The sequence below is a fragment of the Mustelus asterias genome, chromosome 11 (assembly GCF_964213995.1).
Source record: "Mustelus asterias chromosome 11, sMusAst1.hap1.1, whole genome shotgun sequence".
In the NCBI taxonomy this organism is placed as follows: domain Eukaryota; kingdom Metazoa; phylum Chordata; class Chondrichthyes; order Carcharhiniformes; family Triakidae; genus Mustelus; species Mustelus asterias.
Window position 1 is genome coordinate 29045489 of NC_135811.1, and position 25806 is coordinate 29071294.

Genomic DNA, 25806 nt, shown 5'->3' on the forward strand with positions numbered 1-25806 from the left:
CAACATTTCAGATCGTGACCTTTTAATCAGTTCTGATAAAATATTAACTCTGTTTTGCCCCCTCCACAGAAACTGCCAAACCTGCCAGGTGTTTCCAGCAGTTTTTCCTTTTATTTCAGACGTCCAGCCTCTGCAGTATTTTGCTTAAGACTGGATATTGAATTCATTTCCAAGTTTTTTACAGTTTTATACACGTTATGAAAATGTAAAAATGTTATACTGTTTTAACATTACTACTATTTATGGAAAAAATCATGCTAAACATATGCAATTTAATTAGGCGTTCTCTACCTATTAGCCATAAACTGTAAAAATTCTTTGATTAAAATCAAGTGGTGTTTTTCCAAAATGAACCCATTCAAAATTAATTCCCATTTAAAATAATCATAAACCCATACATTCATGAACTGGAAAAAATAAAGAGAATTTGATGGAGGGACAAGTAAAGCACAAAGAAAAATGGATCAGTCAGTCAGCATCAGCTTCATGTCTGTCAAATTTACAACAACACTTTTGAGGAGAAAATATTGGGTAATTGGTAGGCACCATATATTTATATTTTGGAAAACTTCTTGACATAGTATCATTCATGCTATTAACCCAGTAGCTGGGAGGCACTAAATTTGTTAGTAAGGGACGGACTTCCGGAGTGAATCAAAAATTGGCTCAGAGGAAGCAAATGGGTGCTCTTTTTAAAAGCTGCATCAGTATGCAAGAAAATGATTAGCAGAGTATCATTACTATTTACACTGTACATAAATGATTTGAAAACGGAAAAAAGCAAACAAAACTGTAAATAAAAACACAGCAGGATAACAGAAAGTAACAAGAAGCAAGAGGAGTAAATATAAGGGATTAGTATAAAGTGGACAAATGGATGATGATGCGACTGTGTAAGGGAAACTAGAAAATGGGAGCAGGATTGGGTCATTTATCCTGTCATTGAGCCTGCTCCACCATTCAATAAGATCATGGTTTATCCTCTATCTCAACACCATACTATCGTGCTCTCTCCATACCCCTTCAACATCTTTAGGGTCTAAAAATTAATCTATTTCCTTCTTAAATATTTATCACTTTAAATTTAAAAAATTCAGTTCTTCATGATTAGAAATTGTACTTTTATAGATCTACACAATATTGTGAACATCAGCCAAGGAGTGGAAAATACTGGCTATAGTTCCACTGTAATCAAAGTATCATTCTACTTAGCTACAATGTCTAGAAAGTAAATTGAGCCATTTTTTCTTTTTGCCAGAGATGACATTTCACCATATCAGACCTCACTAGTTTTACTACACCATTCTGAGCAATCACCTTATTAAAATAGGAGACTGTTACGTTAGGTTTGATGTCAGCAGAAACTGCTCTTTTAGTTTTATCATTCTCAGAAAGCTAATAGTCTTTGGGCAGAGATTGTTGCTTTTGTGCAGATGCCTTAGATATCACAGTTCAAGGGTACTTTCAGCTCAATTATTTTTCCTCATGACCGAGATATAAAGTAGATTTTTTTATGACATTTGTGAAAATAATCTACTGCCTGACATTGTGCTAGCATATTAATTTCCTCAGAGATAACATGCTTTTAGAAATTTAATTTCAAGGCATTTCTGAAACAGATTATAACTCATGACTTGATGGGGTCACAATTTACAAGTGATTAATTCTCATGTGCATCATTCATGGAATAGCTCCTTTCTTAATAGAATCATAGAATGTTTACAGCAGAAAATGGCTCTCTGCAAGAGCAATTCAACTCGTTCCACTCCCCTGTCCTTTTCCTGTGACCCTGCAATTATTTTCTCTTCAGATGCAATTCCCTTCTGAAAGCTATGACTGAATCCACCTCCACCACACACTCGGGCTGCTGTCCATTGCAGATCCTACTCATTTGCTGCGTAATAAAAGATCCTCATGCCGTAGTTGGTTCTTTTGACATTTAACTTATTTTGTGCCCTATGGTTCTTGAACCTTATGCCAAAGGGAACGGTTCCTCCTTACCCACTCTCGAGACCCCTCATGAATTTAAGCACCTCTGTCAAATCTCCTCTCAATCTTCTCTTCTTCATGAGCAACCCAAGTTTCGCCAATCTCTCCACATAACTGAAATCCCTTATCTCTGGATCCATTCTTTGCTTTTCCTTTTCTGAAGTTTTCAACATTCTTCCGAAAGTGTGGTGCCCAGAATTATGGACAATACTCCAGTTGAGGCTGAAGTGCTGCTTTATAAAGGGTCAACATAACTTCCTTGCTTTTAAACACTATGCCTCTATTTACAAAAACCTACGATCCTGTATGCCTTTTTAAACCACTTCCTCAACCTGCCATCTTCAACAATTTGTGTACCTATACACCCAAGTTCTTTTATACTGCCACCCCTTATTCTTCCTACCAAAATTAATCCTCTGCATTACGTTTCATCTGCCACATATGTCTGCCCATTCCACCAACCTATGTACTCTCAAAGGTTTTATCACAAATGCCGGTCTTGCCAGCAACTCCACATTCCATGAAAGGATAAATAAGCAACAACAAAAAAACTCGATGTGCATTTGATATCTAACTATGACTCCCTCTTAGTCTTCGAAGATCAAAAGGGCGGTGTTTTAACTAATGCAATCTGTGCTTGTTTGTTCTTCTCATGCTATCAACATGGAATTGAACAGGTCAAGGCTCTATGGAGCAGGCAAAACCTCTTAAAACTAAACTCATCGTACTAAGACAGGATATAAAGCAATACATCTAAAATTATTTTGTGAGTTGAGGAGTTGAACATTGTAGTATGATATTAAAATCTCCTGTTCCGTTATTACTCATTTAGTAAACTCAACATTAACTTGTCTGGCTATTTTTCTGTTATTGATGGCCCACAATGTAAAAATCAGAGCATAAGAGAAATAAGTGGTGTGGCTCAAACATTTTCCACCATTGAAGAAGTACTAGTCAGGACAAAGTTCACTAGAGGATCAACAGTGAGAAAAACTAGCAAAACAGCAGTAGAACCAAATTAGTGAAAAATCTAGGCAGCCACCTTAACTCATTCCCCAATGAAAATTTACTGATTACATTTATATCATTGCTGTATGGACTGCAGCAGTTCATGGTGGCAGCTCACCACCACCTTCTCAAGGATAATTAGGGATGGGCAATAAATGTTAGCCTAGCTAGGGACACCCACATCCCATCTTAAAAGCAATGTTTTCTCCAGAATGTTATAGGTTTCTGGAAGTGGAAATGAGAAGGGAGTCATCAGACAAATCAAGAGCTGCATTGATATTGCGATGAAGGTTAGCCCAAAGAAAAGGCAGTTAAAAACTTAAAAATATATTCATAACTGAACCGGAGCGGAAAGGTTTTCCCCAGGGTGGATACGGGTAGTTAGGCCTATAAGGAATTGATTGGAAAAGTAATCAAGACTATGGGAGACAGTGAGGTCAAAGTTGTAGGAATAAATACTGATGGCAGGGCTTGCATTAAAATTCAGGGAGGATAAGTGGACAATTACTGTAGACGAGGGCAAGAGAAGGAGAGTTGATGAAAGGGGACATGTTGCAGATTTCTCATTCAAATTTTTGACATTGTTTGACATTTTGACATTAGCTGGAATTCAAATCCTCCATGATAATTAAAGTCAATACAAATTTATTTAAAATTATTGGTTGATATTAATTATTTCTAACTGCAATTAGGTCATGCATAGAGGAATGGCAATAGTAACGAAATCATAATTTCGCTAAATCCATGTATACATTTGTCTTTTGTGTGTTGGGTAATTTAATTCATGACTTCCAATATCTTAAAAATTTAGATTTGGACTTGATACCAGAGCCACATGTGCAAACGGTATATCTCTGTACAGAACAAAGGATTATTGGGTTATTTAATTATTTGAAAACAAACCATAAAATGAATTTTTCAGTTAAAATTTCATCTCATCATTGACAATTCTAACTTGGAACAGAAATCTAAATGATCAATTGAAAAATGATTTTGAATGTTGCTTAAAACTTCATTTAAAAATATTGAGGAAAAAATGGTAACTATTTTTCGAAAAGGCATTTTTAATCATCCAATGAAGTGTTGGTTAGGTAGATTAGCCATGAAATTGCACAGGGTTGCGGGCATAGAGTGGGGGTGTGGGCCTGGGTAAGATGCTCTTTCGGAGAGTCAGATGGACCGAATGGCCCCCTTTTGCATTGCAGCAATTCTATGAAATGCTTCAACTAAGGGTGATGTGGAAATGTTTACATGAAATTTTAGATTATAAATGCTGAAATAAATAATAGAGGTACAAATGAAAGGTGTTACATATGAGGAGGAAATAACGAGGGCACATCCTCCTTGTAAAGTGCGACACACATTCACAAATAATTAAAAGTGCCAATGCAAGTTAACTATTCAATAAAGAATGCATCCACGACGCTAGAGTCCATTTCAATGAATTGAAAAGTGGAGAAGTTATGTTAAATTTGTATAGAATCTTGGTTACACACCTGGAGTACTATGAACAAACAGTTAGTTCTGGTCTCTATTTCAAAAAGGCACTGGAGAAGGTTCGAAAAATGTTTACAAGGGTGATATTAGAACTGAGCAGTGATAACGATGGGGAAAAGGCTGAGCAGGGTACAGTTATTTTCCCTCGAATAGTGAAGAGTGACCTAACAGAGGTCTTTAAATTAGACATAGGTTTGATAGGGTAGACAGAGAAGATGTTTGCACTTGGTGGTGATGACTGGGGGTTGAAGAGGTACAGTCTGAAACTAGGGATCTTAAATTTCATAAACCCAATAAAATATTCAGCTCAAGTGTCTTTACACAGAAACTGATTACAAGGTAGGATTTGCTACATCATGGACTAATTGAGGGCAATAGCATTTCCGATCACTGTCCATTGCTCCCTGCTGGAACATGCGTATTTTTTGATTTTGAGTGAGGGCCTGGTCACAATCAGTTATGGTCAACAAGCCCCATGCTCAATTTCGCCTGGTAAGAAGTCTCACAACACCAGGTTAAAGTCTAACAGGTTTATTTGGTAGCACAAGCCACAAGCTTTCGGAGCACTGCCCCTTCATCAGGTGAGTGGGAGTTCTGTTCACAAACAGAACTATTTGTGAACAGAACTTCCACTCACCTGATGAAGGGGCAGCGCTCCGAAAGCTTGTTGCTTGTGCTACCAAATAAACCTGTTGGACTTTAATCTGGTGTTGAGAGACTTCTTACTGTGCTTACTCCAGTCCAATGCCAGCATCTCCACGTTATGGCTACCAATTTAGCCTGGCCACATCTAATTCCTGGGATCACATATGTAATGTCTATTCAGACAATATACTGGAAGATTGTCGGCATATGCAACCATCAAGAGTGTGTAGAAAATTTAGAGGTGGGGAAGGAGAAGAAGATAATACATGATATATAATCATGTAGTTTGTTGATATCATGGTTTAAGAAATTGAATGGAAAAAAACATTAAGTGAACTTAAAACACAATACACTACATGTCAGTTGATCCAATTTTCCACTCACCCTTTTTGTTATCTGTAAACCAGACATGTCTACCTTTCAGTATCTCAAATTAGGCTAAACCTTTAGCGTTCCTTTGTACTAACCTAAGCGAAATAAATCTTTGTCTAGAATCTGCTGTCATGACTCTGTTTAATGTTTCAGAAAGCTGACATTTGGCTATGTATTATTACTGAAAGTCATACTGAGTATATTGGCTGTAATTGTTTCATTTACATTGGCCAAATTTTGTGTCTGGATTGTGATTGCAGCTGGAACACCTACCTAAAGAAATACTTGTTTTCAGGAACTAAAGTAATGTAGTAGGGACATGTGTACCAGTTGTTCAGCTCCAAAAGGAATTGTGTTAATGTGCAAACTAGATTATCAATAAAGTGATTAAGTCTACGATACCCTAGACCCATAATACCAGTCATCAGACTGTCTGTAATTTTCCTATTGCACTGGAACAACTTCACAAAATCTGAACACAGCCTACATTCACTACAAAATCCTCCAGATCATTAAGGAAGGGCCCTCATTAGCCAATATTTCAATGCCACTTTTATTTATTCGGCTTTTAGTGATGTATATTCATATGGCATTTTCCTTTGTAATATCCTTCACTATTTATTTGTGTTTTACCCTTTGGCACTTTTCTTCCACAGTCTAATTTAAAGCTGGGAAATTGTTTTGTAGTATCATACATTCTCAGAATTTACTTAACTATTTATATCAACGTATGGATATGCAAGCATTCTAGCAAATTTATTGGTATGCAAAATTGCTAATTTTTAAAAAAGTATTTCTTTATTTTCTCACAGCCTATCTCTTCCACTATATCCCCACAAATACCTATGTTGTTGGCTCTTGAATGTCCGAAGTGACATCAGAAGTGACACCTTATACACCTATGACTGTGTGGCCAAATTCTCCTCCAACTCGATTTTCAAATTTGCTGATGATACCACCGTAGTGAGTCAGATCTCAAACAATGATGAGACGGAGTACAGGAAAGAGATATCTGGTGAACCGGTGCAACAACAATAATCTCTCCCTCAATGTCAGCAAAACAAAGGATATAGTCATCAACATCAGAAAGCATAGTGGAGGACATGCCCCAGTCCACATCAAAGGGGATGAAGTGGAAATGGTTGAGAGCTTTAAGTTTCTAGGTGTCCAGATCACCAACAACCTGTCCTGGTCCTTCCACACCGGCGCTACAGTTTAGAAAGCCCACCAATGTCTCTACTTTCTCAGGAGGCTAAGGAAATTGGGCATGTCTGCTATGACTCTCAGCAACTTTTACAGATGCACCATAGAAAGCATTCTTTCTGGTTGTATCACAGCTTGGTATGGCTTCTGCTCTGTCCAAGACCACAAGAAACTACAAAGGATCGTGGATGAAGACCAGTCCATCAATCAACCAGCCTCCCATCCATTGACTGTCTATACTTCCCCGCTACCTTGGAAAAGCAGTCAGCATAATCAAGGACCCCACATACCCTGGACACACTCTCTTCCACCTTTTTCCATCGGGAAAAATGTATAAAAGTCTGATGTCACGTACCAACCGACTCACGAACAGCTTCTTCCCTGCTGCCATCAGACTTTTGAATGGACCTATTAAGTTGATCTTTCTCTACAACCTAGCTGTGACTGTAACACTACATTCTGCACCCTCTCCTTTCCTTCTCTATGTACGCTATGCTTTGTCTGTATAGCACACAAGAAACAATTCTTTTCACTGTATACTAATACATGTGACAATAATAAATCAAATCAAATCAAGGGAGCTATCAGGCTTATAAATTGAGTCTCACAATTCATTTTTATCCTTTATTGCTGACACCGCCAAATACTTAGGTCACAAGTTTTACAGATCATTGTCACTAAAACAAAATCATCTTCATTAACGCGAATAATAAAGCATTATTCAGTAGGTGTCCACATGCAGCAATTTCTAGAAAACATTGATACTTGGGCTGAAAAGCAGCAAATAACAGATGTGCCATACAAGAGCTGGACAATGACCATCTCAAACAAGGGAGAATCTAACCATTCCCTCTTGACATTCAATCACATTAACATCACTGAATCCACCACCATCAACATCCGAGGGTGTCCATTGACCAGAAACTGAACTGGACTAGCCTTATAAATACCACGGCTACAAAACCCGGTCAGAGGCTGGGACATCAACCATTATCACTAAAATAGGTTACTAGTCATTATCAAATTGATGTTTGTGGGATATTGTTGTGCGCAAATTTACAATACTGACTGTACTTCAAAGGTACCACCTAATTGGTTGCAAAGCACATTCGGATTTCTTGTGACCATAATAAATGCAAGTCTGTATCTTTTGTATGATCCCTACCTATTTGAGAATTGAACATTTTATATTTGGTGAATCGTAAAATACTATTAAGGCACCTATGTGACAATTCATCCTGAAGCTTGCTTTTTCTTCTTCTCCAAGGTTTCCTTATACATCGATAATGATTTAAAATTTTTTCCCCCCCAGACTCAAGAAGCTGGACACCATCCAGGACAATGCAACCCATTTGATCAGTATTGCATTCATCACTTGAAACATTCACTCCCTCCACGACCAAAGCACAGTAGCAATATTGTGCAACATATACAAGATGCACAGCAGCAACTCACCAAGGCACTTTCAATAGCACCTTCATAACCTCTAGATGACAAGGGCAGCAGAAGCATGGGAACATCACCATGTGCAAGTTCATTTCTTGTACTGATGAAGTTTTGCCCCCCAAAACAGGCGCAAGATTCAATTACCCTATCCCTGGTCAATGTAATGTAGATAAAAGCTCATAATTGTGCTTCCTGCTCTTTATGATTGTACCCTCCAAGCCAACTTGAAGCTATCTTGCCATTCCTTCACTGTTTCTAGGTCAAAGTTCTGGAACTGCCTTCCTAACAACACTTTGATGTACCTACACCACATGAACTGAAGTTGTTCAAGAAGATGGCTCACCACTGCCTTCCCAAGGGCAATTAGAGTAACAAATGCTCGCCTTGCCAATAACATTCACATCTCACAAGAATAAAATCTGTCATACACTAGGCGCTGCCATTGTCCATTCCCCATCAAATTTGATGGAAAGTTAGTTGGAAGGATTGAACAGTTTCCTTTTAAATGCATCAAAGGCTGTCCATCTAATCCTCCAGCTTCCAGAGCTATAAAACATAGATGGCAGCAGCGATCATTCATGAGACACTCAAGTTGCTATAAAAACAGTCTGAAACATATGATTTCCTTGTGTTTTGATACTATTATTCTGCAGTACAATATGCAGAATATTAGAGTACAATTTTGGAACAGTTCACATTTTCACTTAAGTCCCGAAGTGTTAAGATCCAACAATGTATCTCAACTTGTGTTAGTATTCAAAGATTTTCTCTGCAACTAAAAACTTAAAAATATTGAAAATCACTTATATTTACTGCCAAGAGATTCCTAGTACTCTATATAGTGCATTTGTGTTCCTAACAACAGAACAACTCATACCAGTGCAGATGACACTGGCTGTGACATTGAAAATTTGACGAAATATCAAATCTCAACTTGGTTTGCCATTAATGTTTTTCTCCAAAACATAAGTCGACAGAATCAGGGAGTAATACATTCACTATGATGCATAAATACTTTGGTATACAGTGAAGGTTTTAGAAATAACAAGCAGCATTTTAAAAAATTCAAACCTAAACAAATAGCAATAAAATTACTCAGTATATCACAGACACAGCTGTAGAACTGAAGGTGAATCAAGTACAAATTATTTGATTCACATTGGATTTGAAAAGTTTAAAAATGAACAAATGATCACATGCGTCATGGGATGACATATTCCATTCCAATAGCACAAACATACATTTCGAATTCAATAAACCTTTTCGAGAAGGAAATATATTCATGTTTGTATGTATAGTCTTGATTTTTATCCTTAAACAATGTTAAATTGTTCACAATCCAATCATTCTAACAACATCCTTAAGAAAAAAATGAAAGATTTAGAGATAACTGCAAATAGAATTTACTGCTGTTCTCAGAAGGTCTGCATGATCACAACTGGTTTCTGGAAGAGTTTACTGCCATTACTTGCTTTTCAAGAAAGGAGGGAGAGAGAAAAAGCAGTGAACTACAGGCTACAACGCAAGGGGTGGCACAGTGGTTAGTACTGCTGCCTCACAGCACCAGGGACCCGGGTTCAATTCCAGCCTCAGGTGACTGTGTGGAGTTTGCACATTCTCCCCGTGTCTGCATGCGTTTTGTCTGGGAGAGAAGTCAGGTTGCAAGAAGGATCTGGTTTAGAGAGAGATATTAACAGGTTAACTGAGTGGGCAGAAAATTAGTAAATGGAATTCAATATGGGAAAATGTGAGATTGTTCATTTTGGAAGAAAGAATGAGAAGGTGGACTATTACTTAAACAGAGAGAGAGTGACTGCAGCAAGCTGTAGAACAAAGGGACTTTGGGGTCTTTGTTCATAAGATCAGGAAAGCTAGCATACATATGCAGAAGGTAATAGGGAAGGCAAATGGAATGCTGGCTTAATTTCAAGGGGGTTGAAATATAAAAGTAGAGGTATTGCTGCAATTGTACAAGGTACAAATGAGGCTCCATTTAGAATACTGTGCACAGTTTAAGCAAAGATATATTATCATTGGCTGAACAGAAGAAGTTTGCTAGGATGATCCTGGGCACGGAAGGACTGCCATGTGAGGAATGATTAAACAGGTTGGGTCTGAACTCCTTGGAATTCAGAAGAGTGAAAAATGATATGATTGAAACATACAAGATTCTTAGGGGGTTAGACAGAGCAAATTTGGGAGGATGTTTCCACTCATGGGCAAGTGTAGGACGAGAGGGCATAGTCACAGAATAAGAGGGTGCTCATTTAAGATGGATTTGAGGAAGAATTTCTTCTCTCAAACAGTGGCAAAACATTGGAATTTCTTATCCCATGAAGCTATGGAGGCTTAGTCCTTGAATATTTGAGAGGCTGAGATCAATGGATTTTTAATTAGAGGGACTAAAAGGTTACAGAGTTACTGCAGAAAAGTGGACTTGGTGAGTGTTAGATCTGCCATGATCTTATTAAACGGTGGAGCAGGCTCGAGAGGGCTGAATGGCCTCCTCCTGTTCCTGTTTCTTAAGGTCTTACGATTAGAACAAATCAACCTGGTTTTCCAGAGGGGAAACCTATTTGACAAATTTAGTAAAGTTTTTTGAGGAAGTAACCAGCAGGATAGGATAAGGGGAACTAGTAGATGTAGTACATCTGGATTTCCAAAAGTTTATTTCTGTGGTTTTTAATCATAACAGAGACTAGAGCTCTAGATTTGGAATTATAGAATACTTACAGTGCAGAAGGAGGCCACTTAGCCCATCGAGTCTGCACCAACCACAATTCCACCCAGGCCCTATCTTCGTAACCCCACGTATTTATCCTGCTAGACCTCTGACACTAAGGGGCAATCTAGCATAGCCAATCAACCTAACCTGCGCATCTTTGGACTGGAGGAGAAAACCAGAGCACCTGGAGGAAAACGATGCAGACACGGAGAATGTGCAAAATCCACACAGACGGTTACCCGAGGCCGGATTTGAACCCGGATCCCTGGCGATGTAAGGCAGCAGTGCTAACCACTGTGCTACCATGCAGTCCCACGATAATTTGAATTTAATATATTTGAATTAAGAAATATAATATAGAAGGTGGAGTTTAAATACTTAACTAACTCAATTGTTTCCAGTTCACAAATGGTAGGATTTGCAGACTTGGGTGAACCTTAGAGTGTTTCCTTATGGAATACAAGGAAAGTAGAAAGAAACTTAAGCAAGGAGTAAGGAGGGCTAAAAGGGGTCACGAAAAAGCATTGGCCAGCAGGACTAAGGAAAATCCAAGGCTTTTTATACATATGTAAAGAGCAAGAGGGTAACCAGGGAGAGGGTTGGCCCACTCAAGGACAAGGAAGGGAATCTATGCGTGGAGCCAGAGGAAATGGGAAAGGTATTAAATGAGTACTTTGCGTCAGTATTCACCAAAGAGAAGAACTTGGTGGATGATGAGTCTGGGAAAGGGTGTGTAGATAGTTTGAGTCATGTTGAAATCAAAAAGGAGGTGGTATTGTGGTTCTTGAGAAACATCAAGGTAGACAAGTCCCCAGGGCCTGATGGGATATACCCCAGAAAACTGAGAGAGGCAAGGGAGGAAATTGCTGGGACCTTCAGCGAAATCTTTGCATCCTCACTGGCTACGGGGGAGGTCATGGTGTGGAGATGCCGGCGTTGGACTGGGGTAAAAACAGTAAGAAGTTTAACAACACTAGGTTAAAGTCCAACAGGTTTATTTGGTAGCAAAAGCCACACAAGCTTTCGGAGCCCCTCACCTGAAGAAGGGGCTTGGGGCTCCGAAAGCTTGTGTGGCTTTTGCTACCAAATAAACCTGTTGGACTTTAACCTGGTGTTGTTAAACTTCTTACTGCGGGGGAAGTCCCAGAGGATTGGAGAATAGCCAATGTTGTTCCTTTGTTTAAGAAGGGTAGCAAGAATAATCCAGGTAAATACAGGCCGGTGAGCCTTACGTCAGTGGTAGGGAAATTATTGGAGAGGATTCTTCGAGACAGGATTTATTCCTACTTGGAAATAAGTGCACTTATTAATGAGAGGCAGCATGGTTTTGTGAAGGAGAGGTCGTGTCTCACTAACTTGATCGAGTTTTTCGAGGAAGATGATTGATAAGGGTAGGGCAGTGGATGTTGTCTACATGGACTTCAGCAAGGCCTTTGACAAGGTCCCTCATGGCAGACTGGTGCAGAAGGTGAAGTCGCATGGGATCAGAGGTGAGTTGGCAAGGTGGATACAAAACTGGCTCGGTCAAAGAAGACAGAGGGTAGCAGTGGAAGAGTGCGTTTCTGAATGGAGGGCTGTGACAAGTGGCGTTCTTCAGGGATCAGTGCTGGGACCTTTGCTGTTTGTAATATATATATATATATATATATATAAATGATTTGGAGGAAAATGTAACTGGTTTGATTAGTAAGTTTGCAGACGACACAAAGGTTGGTGGATTTGCGGATAGCAATGAGGACCATCAGAGGATACAGCAGGATATAGATCAGTTGGAGACTTGGGCAGAGAGATGGCAGATGGAGTTTAACCCAGACAAACGTGAGGTAATGCATTTTGGAAAGTCTAATACAGATAGGAAATATACAGTAAACGGCAGAACCCTTAAGAGTATTGATAGGCAAAGGGATCTGGGTGTACAGGTACACAGGTCACTGAAAGTGGCAATGCAGGTGGAGACGATAATCAAGAAGGTATACGGTATGCTTGCCTTCATCGGCCGGGGTATTGAGTTTAAAAATTGGCAAGTCATGTTGCAGCTCGATAGAACCTTAGTTAGGCTGCACTTGGAATACAGTGTTCAATTCTGGTCGCCACACTACCAGAAGGATGTGGAGGCTTTGGAGAGGGTACAAAAAAGATTTACCAGGATGTTGTCTGGTATGGAGGGCATTAGCTATGAGGAGAGGTTGGAGAAACTTGGTTTGTTCTCACTGGAACGACGGAGGTTGAGGGGTGACCTGATAGAAGTCTACAAGATTATGAGAGGCATGGACAGAGTGGATAGTCAGAAGCTTTTTCCCAGGGTGGAAGAGTCAATTACTAGGGGGCACAGGTTTAAGGTGCGAGGGGCAAGGTTTAAAGGAGATGTACGAGGCAGATCTTGTACACAGAGAGTAGTGGGTGCCTGGAACTCGTTGCCGGGGGAGGTAGTGGAAGCGGATACGGTAGTGACTTTTAAGGGGCGTCTTGACAAACACATGAATAGGATGGGAATAGAGGGATATGGTCCCCGGAAGGATAGGGGGTTTTAGTTAAGTCGGGCAGCATGGTCGGTGCAGGCTTGGAGGGCCGAAGGGCCTGTTCCTGTGCTGCAATTTTCTTTGTTCTAGAGTGACCAGTTCTTCAAATTCACCAGGAGATGCCTTATAGAGAACACATCTATTCATTCTGATATGACACCAGTTAGCAAAGATGTCACAGGAACCTCTACTTTTAATCCCTAAATTACCATGACTGTATTTTGAATTTGGTCTGTTGCAATTGGTCAGTTTCACTGTTGAATTACTTTCATTGGATTTTAGCCACCTGCATACATTGTCAATCTAAAGTAACAATGCAACTTTTACAGTCTTCCTTCTTTGACTCCCCATAATTGCCAATTCTCCTTTCTTAACTTTGACATGGTCAAGGCCAGAGAGATGCTGAGCTAGCATCACAGAACCTGATTTGATTCGGTACCCACAGGCAGGATTTGCAATGGCTAATTAATACATTTTAAAACAAGCTTACAGATAGTTGAATATAACCGAGCCATAACAACTTGATCAATTACTAATTCTTGAGTCATAACTTAATTGAAGTACACTATTTAGCCAATCAACTATTTCTGGCTGTTTATTAGTTGTACAATCATTAATTACACAACACAGAATGAATTCTTTGGTCCAATGTTAGCACAAAATGGCTTCTTTGACCCACTATTAGAACAAAATGGCTTCTTGACATTGTTAGCTTACTACATGAATACAACATGAAAATAGTTTCTCAGCTATTCTATCTAAAGTATGAGACTTAAAAATAATGCTAAAATACTTCTATAAAGTTAAAAGCGCGAACATTCAGTGCCAGCTCTGCCCATTAGGGTCAATTCTTCGGCTTGCTGCCAAGACACGTTGCTTTAAATTAATCTGTTTCTCCTGGCATGTGTTTTCATATGTCATCACAGGTATAAGCACACATATCACTACATTGCTTCTACAACTAAATATATTAAATATTATGTGTATATGTTTTTGCTGATCCCCAAATTTAAAAAAATAAATTCTCAGGTATCTTTTAAGTTGGGTGCTGAACCTAAGAGTTAGTCACTGCTGCATAATTCACTGAAAAAATAGTAGAATTATCTGAAAAACTGGCCTTAGAATTACTCAAATTGTCTTTCTATTCTGCCAGCCAAAACAGTAGTTCCAAGATGCAGCCCGGGAGCTGCACACCGGTGTTGCATGTTGATTGACGTCACATGGTGGCACGGTGGCACCGTGATTAGCACTGTTGCCTCACAATGCCAGGGACCTGGGTTCAATTGTGTGTGGAATTTGCACATTCTCCCCGTGTCTACGTGGGTTTCCTCTGGGTCTCAGTTTCTTCCCACAGTTCAAAGATGTGTAGGTTAGGTGAATTAGCCATGATAAATGTGCAGGGGTTATTGAGGGGGGGGCTGAGTAAGATGCTCTTTCAGAGTTGGTGCAGGCTCAATGGGCCAAATGGCCTCCTTCTGCACTGTGGTCATTCTATGGCTCTATGATCTACTTAATCTACATGCTTAAGATGAATACTAACCTTGGTTTGTTAAATCCTTTACCAAGATGGCATCTAACATACTTTGCATCAGAACTATGAGTGCGTCCTGCAGCCGCCATCATGGGACCCCAACAGCATCCAAACTCCAAAACTAGACGAGAGCCAATTTCAATACCACCTCCCCCCCATCTCAATGTCACATCATCATTCTCCTTCAAAATATCAGCAAGCTTTGGCATCCAACTGTATTTAAATTTCTTAGCCATGTGGAGAATCCAGTATTTGGTGATTTTGTGTTGTGTAAAGCTGGACCATCTCATTCCAACAGTAACCGAAATATCCCAGTACACATTTCTGTAAAATATACCTATATAACTGTATATAGTGTTGAATTTAGTTGAAAGATACTCATTTTTTAACGACAAGAAGTGACAGTGGAACTAAACAAAACATTTTTAATTACCTTGTACTTCATCTTGGGGCACGAGTGGATATAGAAGCCCATATAATAATGACAGAGATTGGGAACTGTCTTCTGCAGCTGAGTTGTAAAAGCAATTTCCCTAGAATATACAACATATAATACTAAAATTAATATGGCATTTAAATTCACTAAAACCAACATTAGAGTCATCCGTGTGCTATATTTCTTTGAGGTTCAACATTATCAATTTCATTCTTCGGCACCCACCATCATGATGCAGGAGAATGGAAAACAACAAGAATGTACTAATTCAGCAAGGGGACAGCATTCAAAAAGTCATCTCAAGCAACACTTGAAGCTTCTATTCCGCCAGCATCTCCTCTTTTCAAGTGCCTGATCTGAAATTCAAAGAGCCTGTGATTAAAGGCCCTATTTAGCAGTTTCTAGTTAATATTCATGCACCCTATTTTTAAAAAAAAGTGATCAGTGCCTGCCATCAGCCCCAGCTGGGCAGAAGACAGCAAAACAAGCAAGAATAAGGGCATTTTCCTCTTCTGGTTTTTAAACAAGCCAAAGAAAAGACTTTTCAGGCTGCAGAGCCAATTCATATGCAAATACACAACCTGCACCAATAGTGTAAGGTCGTCTCTTTTACCGAGTCTTTGAATTTAGATTATGTATGCAGTTGAACTGGTTGGAAGGAAAATAATGAAAAACAGTACTAATCAAGGACAATTAAAGTACTACATATAGATAAAGACAGGGAGAAATACCAATGTTCTAAAATTTAATTTTGAGTTGCTGCAACCTGTTTTAGAATCCATTCATGACATCATTTTGTACAATAAACTAATAGAAAACATTGCTCTCTTAATACTTCAAAGCAGTCTCTGCTAAGAGAATTGAACTAAGTGAAAAAAAAACACAGCCAAGTGTGAAGCTCGTGATAAAAGTCTATGGAAAAAGTGATAATTCGAGTTAACAATTTTAAATTGAGGAGGTTAAACTTTATTATGAATTCAGAATTGGAAAGGATTAGCTAGCTGGAATTTTGGCGGGATCCAGGGAGCTTCAGTATTCCCAAAATCCAGAGTTCAAGCACATGTTTAGGCTATTGTGCTGTAATTTCTTCGAAACAATCACAGCTTTGTGCACTGCATTCAGCTGCTGTTATGGGTGGTGAATTACTCAAGCTCGATTTATCACCAAGAAAACCTTGCATTTTTATTATTTCATGAGATTTGATGGGGAGAAGAACTAGAACAGAATCTTCCTTCTGTCAACATATCATTTACACAAATATGTTAAGCATATGATGGTGTAGTGGTAATGTCACTGGACCAGTAACCCAGACAAGTGCTCTAGGGACATGGGTTCATATCCCACCATGGTGGGATTTAAATTCAATTAATAAAAATCTGGAATGGAGGGATAGTCTCAGTAATGGTGAACATGACAATTATAATCATCTGGCTCATTAATATCACTGAGGTAAGGAAATCTACCATTCCTACCTTGTCTGGTCTACAGCAGTGTGGTTGACTCTTAACTGTCCTTTGCAAGCCACTCAGTTCAAAGGCAACTAGGGATAGGCAGTAAATGCTGGCCTTGTCAGCGATACCCACATTCCATAAAGGAATAGGGTGCAAAAATACCTTGGCAGCCATCACTCTCAAAGGGCCACCATTGATGAGATTATCCAAAATCAGACCAGCTGTGCCAGCTGAATCTTTTACAAACTACAACAGCAAGTGTTTGACAAGGGACTCTGCAAGTAAACAGAAGTTCTGGTGCACAGAGCAGTTGTAGTTATCACACTCTTGCACAATGTGGTGGTGACTGTACATCAGTGGCACATATGATCCCTAGAGAAATTCCATCAGCACGCCTCCCCTACATTTTCTGGATTCAATGGGAAGACCATCAAACATGTGCTGGTGTCCTTCTGCAAGCATTCAGGCAAAGCCCCTGCAAAATCAACTTGGATGGACTGGACACCGTCTATATGGATTTCAGTAAGGCATTTGACAAAGTCCCACATGGCAGGTTGGTTAAGAAGGTTAAGGCTCATGGGATACAAGGAGAAGTGGCAAGATGGGTGGAGAACTGGCTTGGCCATAGGAGACAGATGGTAGTGGTCGAAGGGTCTTTTTCCGGCTGGAGGTCTGTGACCAGTGGTGTTCCGCAGGGCTCTGTACTGGGACCTCTGCTATTTGTGATATATATAAATGATTTGGAAGAAGGTGTAACTGGTGTAATCAGCAAGTTTGCGGATGACACGAAGATGGCTGGAATTGCGGATAGCGAAGAGCATTGTCGGGCAATACAGCAGGATATAGATAGGCTGGAAAATTGGGCGGAGAGGTGGCAGATGGAGTTTAATCCGGATAAATGCGAAGTGATGCATTTTGGAAGAAATAATGTAGGGAGGAGTTATACAATAAATGGCAGAGTCATCAGGAGTATAGAAACACAGAGGGACCTAGGTGTGCAAGTCCACAAATCCTTGAAGGTGGCAACACAGGTGGAGAAGGTGGTGAAGAAGGCATATGGTATGCTTGCCTTTATAGGACGCGGTATAGAGTATAAAAGCTGGAGTCTGATGATGCAGCTGTATAGAACGCTGGTTAGGCCACATTTGGAGTACTGCGTCCAGTTCTGGTCGCCGCACTACCAGAAGGACGTGGAGGCATTGGAGAGAGTGCAGAGAAGGTTTACCAGGATGTTGCCTGGTATGGAGGGTCTTAGCTATGAGGAGAGATTGGGTAGACTGGGGTTGTTCTCCTTGGAAAGACGGAGAATGAGGGGAGATCTAATAGAGGTATACAAGATTATGAAGGGTATAGATAGGGTGAACAGTGGGAAGCTTTTTCCCAGGTCGGAGGTGACGATCACGAGGGGTCACGGGCTCAAGCTGAGAGGGGCGAAGTATAACTCAGACATCAGAGGGACGTTTTTTACACAGAGGGTGGTGGGGGCCTGGAATGCGCTGCCAAGTAGGGTGGTGGAGGCAGGCACGCTGACATTGTTTAAGACTTACCTGGATAGTCACATGAGCAGCCTGGGAATGGAGGGATACAAACGATTGGTCTAGTTGGACCAAGGAGCGGCACAGGCTTGGAGGGCCGAAGGGCCTGTTTCCTGTGCTGAACTGTTCTTTGTTCTTTGTGGATGGGAAAATGTGTCTCCCTGCCAGGTCCTGTTTTGTCAACTCTCCAATGGCCACTGCTTTGTATTTATGATATTTAGTTTTTGAATGTCACTAAAAGTGGAAGCATTTTCTCTAATATCTACCCTGTTAAACACTTCCATAATTTTAATAGCCTCTATCTGGTCAAGTCTCTGCTGTCATTTTTCTAGGGAAAAAGAGCACCAGTTCCACATCTCTTTTCTCTTCAACACAAGCAAATCTTTTTTTCCTCTTAATCGATGCCTTTCCTAAATCAACTGACCAGATATTCACACCATGACTAAGACCACTTATTCCTACTTCTGTAACATACCCCCACTTTGCCCCTGCCTCAGCTCATCTAGTGCTGAAACCATCAGTCATGCCTTTTTTAAATTAGACTGTTCCAACAGACATCTTAATTTTAAAATCCCCATCCTTGTTTTCAAATTCCTCCATGGCCGCTCACCCCTCCCTCTCTCTGCAATTTCTGCCAGCCCCACAACTTCAGATATCTGCACCCAACTAATTCTAGCCTCTCAAGTATCCTTGATTTTAATTGTTCCATCTCTGGTGGCTTTGCTTATAGTTGCCTGGGCCCTAAGCTCAGTAATTCCATCTCTAAACCTCTCTGCCTCACTTTCCTCCTTTAAGGAACTTCTTGAAACCAAAGTCTATAAACAAGATTTTGGCCATCTGACCTAATGTCTCCTTTTGTGACTTGGTGTCATCATGCTCTTGCAATATGCCTTGGGACATCTTATTATGTTTAAGGCACTATAATAAACACAAGTTGTTGCTTTGTCATTGTCTATTGCGATTTCCTATATTACACATTTGTGTTTTAATTCATTCCTTCCCTGCTGTGCTTTTAAGCAATTTCTCTGAATGCCCTTTTCTGTTCCTCTCTCTAATGTAGCTGTGCTTTCCTCCCTCTCCCTATGGTTTTGTACTTCTATCTAATGGTGTTGCATCTCTCGCCGTACCTTTAACAGTATGCCATATATCGAATTAAATTTATATCATGCCATTCACAATCTTAGGACGTCCTAAATGCTTTATCGCCGAGTCTAGCCTAAATCTATTCACAGTTGAAATGTCTGAAACAGCAGCCAATTTGTGCACAGAAAGGTCTCATGAGCAGTCATTAAATAAATCATATGATTCATTTTAATGATGCTAGGATGCATCAAATTAAGAATGCATTGAATGAATTGATCTTAACCAGGGTGGAATTTTGGCACTAACATTAGCCGAAGTGTTCCAGAATCTGATCACCACTGATCCCCAGCTTAAGAGAAGGGAAAGAGGGGAAACAAAGATCACACCTGCTTGAATGGACATTAGGTGAGGACAGACCCAGGTTCAACTATTATGTGTTCTACTGTCCCAATATAAAATCATAATGATACAGCATAGAAGGAGGCCATTCAGGTTACTATTCCCATGCCAACTCTGAGAGAACGATCGAAGCAATCTCACTTCCCTTTTCCCCTTAGCGCTTATATCACACTTAGGGTCTAGTCTCAGCTATGAATGTTGATGGCTATTTGGGCAAATTACCGCAGGACATAAATTCACAACATTTCTTTTACCCACTGAATTACTAATACTAATGTGCATTCAAGCAGCTCCACAGTGATTCTAAAGCAGATTAGAAGTAATTCACCTCCCATCTTTTACACTGAATCTGCCTCAGAATGTATGGAGTCATTCCCGATAGTAATAATATTAAATGATCATAATGTTAGTGATAACATTTCATAAAATAGATCCAACAAGATACTGTTTGAAATATCAAATGGAAAGCACATGCTACATTTCCCTTCCTTTTCAAGGTAGCATTTTGCACTGGGATGCTCTCCGTAATATTTATCAGCTTTGCTATTTAATTAGTAGACGGGCTTTTAAATTTGAACAAAGAGATAGTACATACAAATAATTTCAAAATTCTTTTACATAATTTGAAAGTTACATTTTCTGCAAGACATCTTTACTGTAGTGATTTAATTTAATGGGCATTGTGGGCATATAATCCTTCATTATATAGGGTGGCACAGTGACATAGTGGTTAGCACTGCTGCCTCACAGTGCCAGGAACCCGGATTTGATAACCGGCTTGGGTCACTGTCTGTGCGGAGTTTGCACGTTCTCCCCATGTCTGCGTGGGTTTCCCCCGGGTGCTCCAGTTTCCTCCCACAGTCCGAAAGGCGTGCTGGTTAGGTTCATTCGCCATGCTAAATTCTCCTTCAGTGTGTCCGAACAGGCGCCGGAGTGTGACGACTAGAGGGTTTTCACAGTAACTTCATTGCATTGTTAATGTAAGCCTACTTGTGACTAATAAATACTTTAAAAACCTTTATTTACAACATTATTGTAGAACTCTAATGAACAGAAGAGGTTTGTTAAATGTGTTATTTTTGTTTTCAAATTTTCAGAACTTGATTGTGAGCTAACAAACAAATGTTACACCTGCAACTGAACAAGTTTGAGCATCGAGTTCAAGTCCCATGCTTGGACTCGAGTACAAAATCAAGGCTAATACTGCAGTTCGGTACTGAGGGAGTGTTGTGTTGCCAAAGGTGTCGTCTTTCAGATCTTTGCCCTCTCAGGTGGACATAAAAGACGCCATGGCACTATTCCAAAGAAGAGCAAGGGAGAAATCCCAGTGTTGTGGCCAATATGCATCCTTCAATTAACATCACAAAAAACAGATATTACATTTCTGTTTCTGCGAGTTTGCCGTGCACAAATTAACTTCTGCATTTCCTACATTTCTGCACTGCCTAGAAGTACATCCTTTGCTGTAAAATACTGAGATGTCTGCTGGTCATGAAAAGCCCTATATAAATACAAGTCTTCCTTTTTCTTTTTGACGTCCATCAGGACTGAATTTATAACAATAGCAGTACTAACATGAGTGAGATAACTGATGTTGAGTGCAGTATCACATTCCATTTCTCAATTCACAAAGTATCTGCCTTCTTTTAAAAAACCATGACCAAGTTCAGCTGGAGCTCAGGAAAACACAGGGTTTTGTCTAACCAATGGTTGATAAGGATCGAAGAGCTATTGAGTTCAGGCTGGCTCCTTAAAACCACCAGAAGACAACTGTCTGCACCACAAAAATCCTTTAATTTTGCAGCTTATTTAAGTCTTAGTTTTGCAAGGTCCAACGAAGAGGCTATAGAAAATGAGCAAGATGGCACTGCTCTCTAGGACTGGTTTGTTAATTCAAAACATTTAATGCAAGGCAGCATTCTTTTCTTCAGGAAGTATTTGCAGTAGAAAATTCCCAAGTGAAAAAGGTAGTCTGAATGCAGCTTCTCACAGCAACAATACCACAGTGTCCGCCACAAATAGAAGCACATAATGAAAGCAACAGGGCTTGTATCAAATCCACAATTAACATTGAATTCCACATTAAATTTTGAAAAATAAAACATATTAAGGGTCATGAGAAAAGCAGATACCCTTTTTCAGTCACTGTGCACCATGAAAGAAACAACTGGGGAGTTCATAGTCTATTCATACTCACATCAGGTTATATATACACAAGGACCCTATGCTCACCACTAAAGCACAATATTTAATTTTCCAAAATGCTTTTTGTGTTTAATATTTATAGTTGCATAAACTGCGCTTTTTTTTTGGAATGCAGAGATTGTGCATTCTCCTGAACTGGAACAAACAAGATTAATTTATTTCACTAGTTAATTTTAAAATTTTAATTAATTTTAACAGTGCAGACAGACAGGCACAACATTTGTTAACAATAGAATTCTTGGCAGTTTTTTTCTGTTCTGACTATCCTGTATTCTGGAATAAATAATTGAAAATAAGGCTATAGAAAATTAAGCAAGTGGAAAAGGGAACAGAAGGCTAACTATTTCTATACTATATAACATTCGATTGAAAACATATTATTCTCTAACAAGCACAGACAAAACAATGACTTGACTGCTGCTGCATTATTTGGGCTATTCTGCCAATTTAGTCGCCACATTTTTCTCAGTTTCTCTACCATCTACATTTATGCCCTCTTCAAGCTCATCTTGTCCATGAGATTCACCTCCTGCTCTTGACAGGTCAAGATTCCCACTAATCTACTGACCACCCAGCTTCCTGGGCACGCTATCTGCCATTGTAAACTGGCCCCTCTGCTCAGTTACAGTCCCGTTCCTTTTCAAATCTGCTGTCATCAACCTCTCCTCAAAAGAATCATCATTGACCTCTCCCCTTGACCCCTCTTCTCGCTTTGTAAACTTCCAATACATCTGCAACCTCCATTTCCTCTCCAACAACCTTGAATATTTATCATCTCTCAAATTCACACCCATCATCCTGTCAACTCTGCTTGAATCTTTCAAATCAGATTCCAGAACCAATTTAATCAAAGTCACAATGGCATCCTCCATGTCTGTAACCATGGTGCACTATATCTCCTTCTCAACATACATGCTGTTGTTGACATAGGAGATCATGTCATCCAGCCAGGACAGTTAGTGAGAGTTTGCAAGCCCAGGTTTATCTGTAACCCCCATGACTTGCCTGGGCTTGCAAAATCTCACTAACTGTCCTGGCTGGAGACAATACATATCTCTTGTGAGGGCCTAGCACAGGTTAAAGAGATGTGTATTGTCTCTAGCCAGGACAGTTAGTGAGATTTTGCAAGCCCAGGTTTATCTGTAACCCCCACGACTTGCCGAGGCTTGCAAAATCTCACTAACTGTCCTGGCTGGAGACAATACACATCTCTTTAACCTGTGCTTGGCCCTCTCTCCACTCACATTGTCTGTACCTTTAAGACTTGATACCTGTAAAGACACGCATTCCAACTATTATCTTGCAAATTGAGTTTGTGTCTTTATATGCCCTGTTTGTGAACACAAGTCCTCACTCACCTGATGAAGGAGCTCGAGACTCCGAAAGCTAGTGCTGCCAAATAAACCCGTTGGACTTTAACCTGGTGTTGTGAGACTTCTTACTGTTTTAAGACAAGGCCAGAAGAGTGCAAGTTGGACAACTTTCTCCTTCTCAGTTCATTCCCAAAAACAAGTTCAATACATAAAGCTCATCTCTGTCAGGTGATTCCCAGTAAATCATTAAGGCCTTTGCCTTTGAAGCAATTTTTCCCCTATCAGTTAAAGTAATTGCAGTTCAAATAAGCAAACAGCTCTCCATCCTCTAGGGCCATGTTGGTCAGTTAGTTGAAGTCATGTGATTTCTTAGAAAAGGCATGCTTGCTGACAGTCCAAGGTGAACTTATGATCTTTTTAAAAAAAAATCCAGGTCAGCTTCTAAGTGTTCAAATGATGAAATGCCTATCTAAATTCTAAAAGAATATTGAAATATGGTGCTAACATCATGTAACACTGCCCCTTGATAACAATAGAAGACAGGTTATCAAGTTCTGGTAATACTATACTGGTAATACCAACTTGCTGTGGCTCAGTTGGTGGCCTCGCCTTCGAGCCAGAAGATTGGGATTTAAGTCCTACTCCAGGACATTCCCCATCTCCACCTCAGTCAAACTGCTACTGAATCTCTCATCTACGATTTTATTCCTTCCAGGCTTAACTACTCAATGTTCGCCTGATCAGAATCTTCCAGATTCCATAAATTTGAGTTCGTCCAAAGCTCTGCTGCTTGTATTCTAACCACACTCCTATGCTTGCTAACGAATGCCTCAGATTTAAATTCTACATTTTATGTTCAAATTTCTCCAAGTCTCCTCTTTCCTATTGGGGGCAGCACTGTGGCAGTGGTTAGCCTCACAGCGCGAGGACCTGGGTTCGATTCCTGGCTTGGGTCACTGTCTGTGTAGAGTCTGCACATTCTCCCTCTGTCTGCGTGGGTTTCCTCCGGGTCCTCCAGTTTCCTCCCACAATCCAAAAGATGTGCTAGTTAGGTGCATCGGCCATGCTAAATTCTCCCTCAGTGTACCCGAAGAGGCGCCAGAGTGTGGCGACTAGAAGATTTTCACAGTAACTTCATTGCAGTGTTAATGTAAGCCTACTTGTGACATTAATAAATAAACTTCTGTAAACTTTTTATTATTCTTTTACGGGATGTGGATGCCACTGGCCAGGCCAGCATTTATTGTCCATCCCAAGTTGTCCTTGAGGTGGTGGTAAACTACCTTCTTTAATCCCTGCTGTCCCCGAGGTGTAGGTACATCCACAGTGCTATATGGAAGGGAGTTCCAGGATTTTGATCCAGTGACAGTGAAGGAACAGCATAATAGTTTCAAGTCAGGATGGTGAGTGACTTGAAGGGGAATTCCCAGATGGTGGTGTTCACAGGCAGCTGCTATCCTTCCCTGGAAGGTCCTGGTCTTGTAGATGGTACACACTACTGACACTGTGGTGGAAGGTTAAATATTTGTGAAAGGGGTATTAATCCAGCAAACTGCTTTGTCCTGAATGGTGTCGAGCGTCTTGAGTGTTGCTGGTGCTGCACTCATCCAGGCAAGTAGAGAGTACTTCATACACTCCTGATTTGTGCTTTGTAGATTGTGGACAGCTTTTGGGGAGTCAGGAGGTGAGTTACTCACTGCAAGATTCCCAGCCTCTGACCTGCTCTTGAAGCCACAGTGTTTATATGACTAGTCCAGGTACACTTCTGGTCAATGCCAACCCCCCCGGATGTTGATAGTTGGGGATTCAGCGATGAAAATGTCAAAGGGCGATGGTTAGATTCACTCTTGTTGGAGATGGTCAATGCTTGGCACTGTGTGGCGCAAATGTTACTTTGCCACTTGTCAGCCTAAACCTGGATATAATCCAGGTCTTGCTGCATTTGATCCTGGATTGCTTCAGCATTTGAGGAGTTATGAAGATTGTTACAAGTGCTTCAGCCTGCTGGGCTGCTCCTCTATCATTGAGGATGGGGATATCTGTGGAACCTCCTCCTCCAGCAAGTTGTTTAATTGTCCACCATGATTCACAACTCGATGTGGCAGGACTGCAGAGCTTGCATCTGATCCATTGGTTGAGGATTTGCTTCGCTCTGTCTATTACCTGTTGCTTGGCACACAAGTAGCTCAGTATTGTAGCTTGATCAGGTTGACCCCTCATTTTAGGCATGCCTCGTGTTGCTCCTGGCATGCCCGCCTGCGCTCTACATTGAACCAGGGTTGATCCCTGAGCTTGGTGGTAATGGTAGAGCGGGTTATATACTGGGCCATGAAGTTAAAGATTGTGGTGAAGTACAATTCTGCTGCCATTGATGGCCCACAACGGTTCATGCATGTGCAGTCAAGTTGTAGATCTGTTCAAGTCTATCCCATTTCATACATAACTACTT

The 25806-nt window shown here is 40.3% G+C and overlaps 1 protein-coding gene across 8 annotated transcripts in view; it reads right to left on the reverse strand.

Moving 5' to 3' along the window:
* Positions 1-25806, reverse strand: part of ate1 (arginyltransferase 1) — a 250584-nt gene that overhangs the window by 87585 nt on the left and 137193 nt on the right. For all 8 annotated transcript variants that reach the window (XM_078223360.1, XM_078223355.1, XM_078223357.1 and 5 more), the window contains one exon: positions 15369-15468. In XM_078223360.1, coding sequence (XP_078079486.1) covers positions 15369-15468 — 100 coding nt within the window. The remainder of the gene's footprint in view (positions 1-15368; positions 15469-25806) is intronic.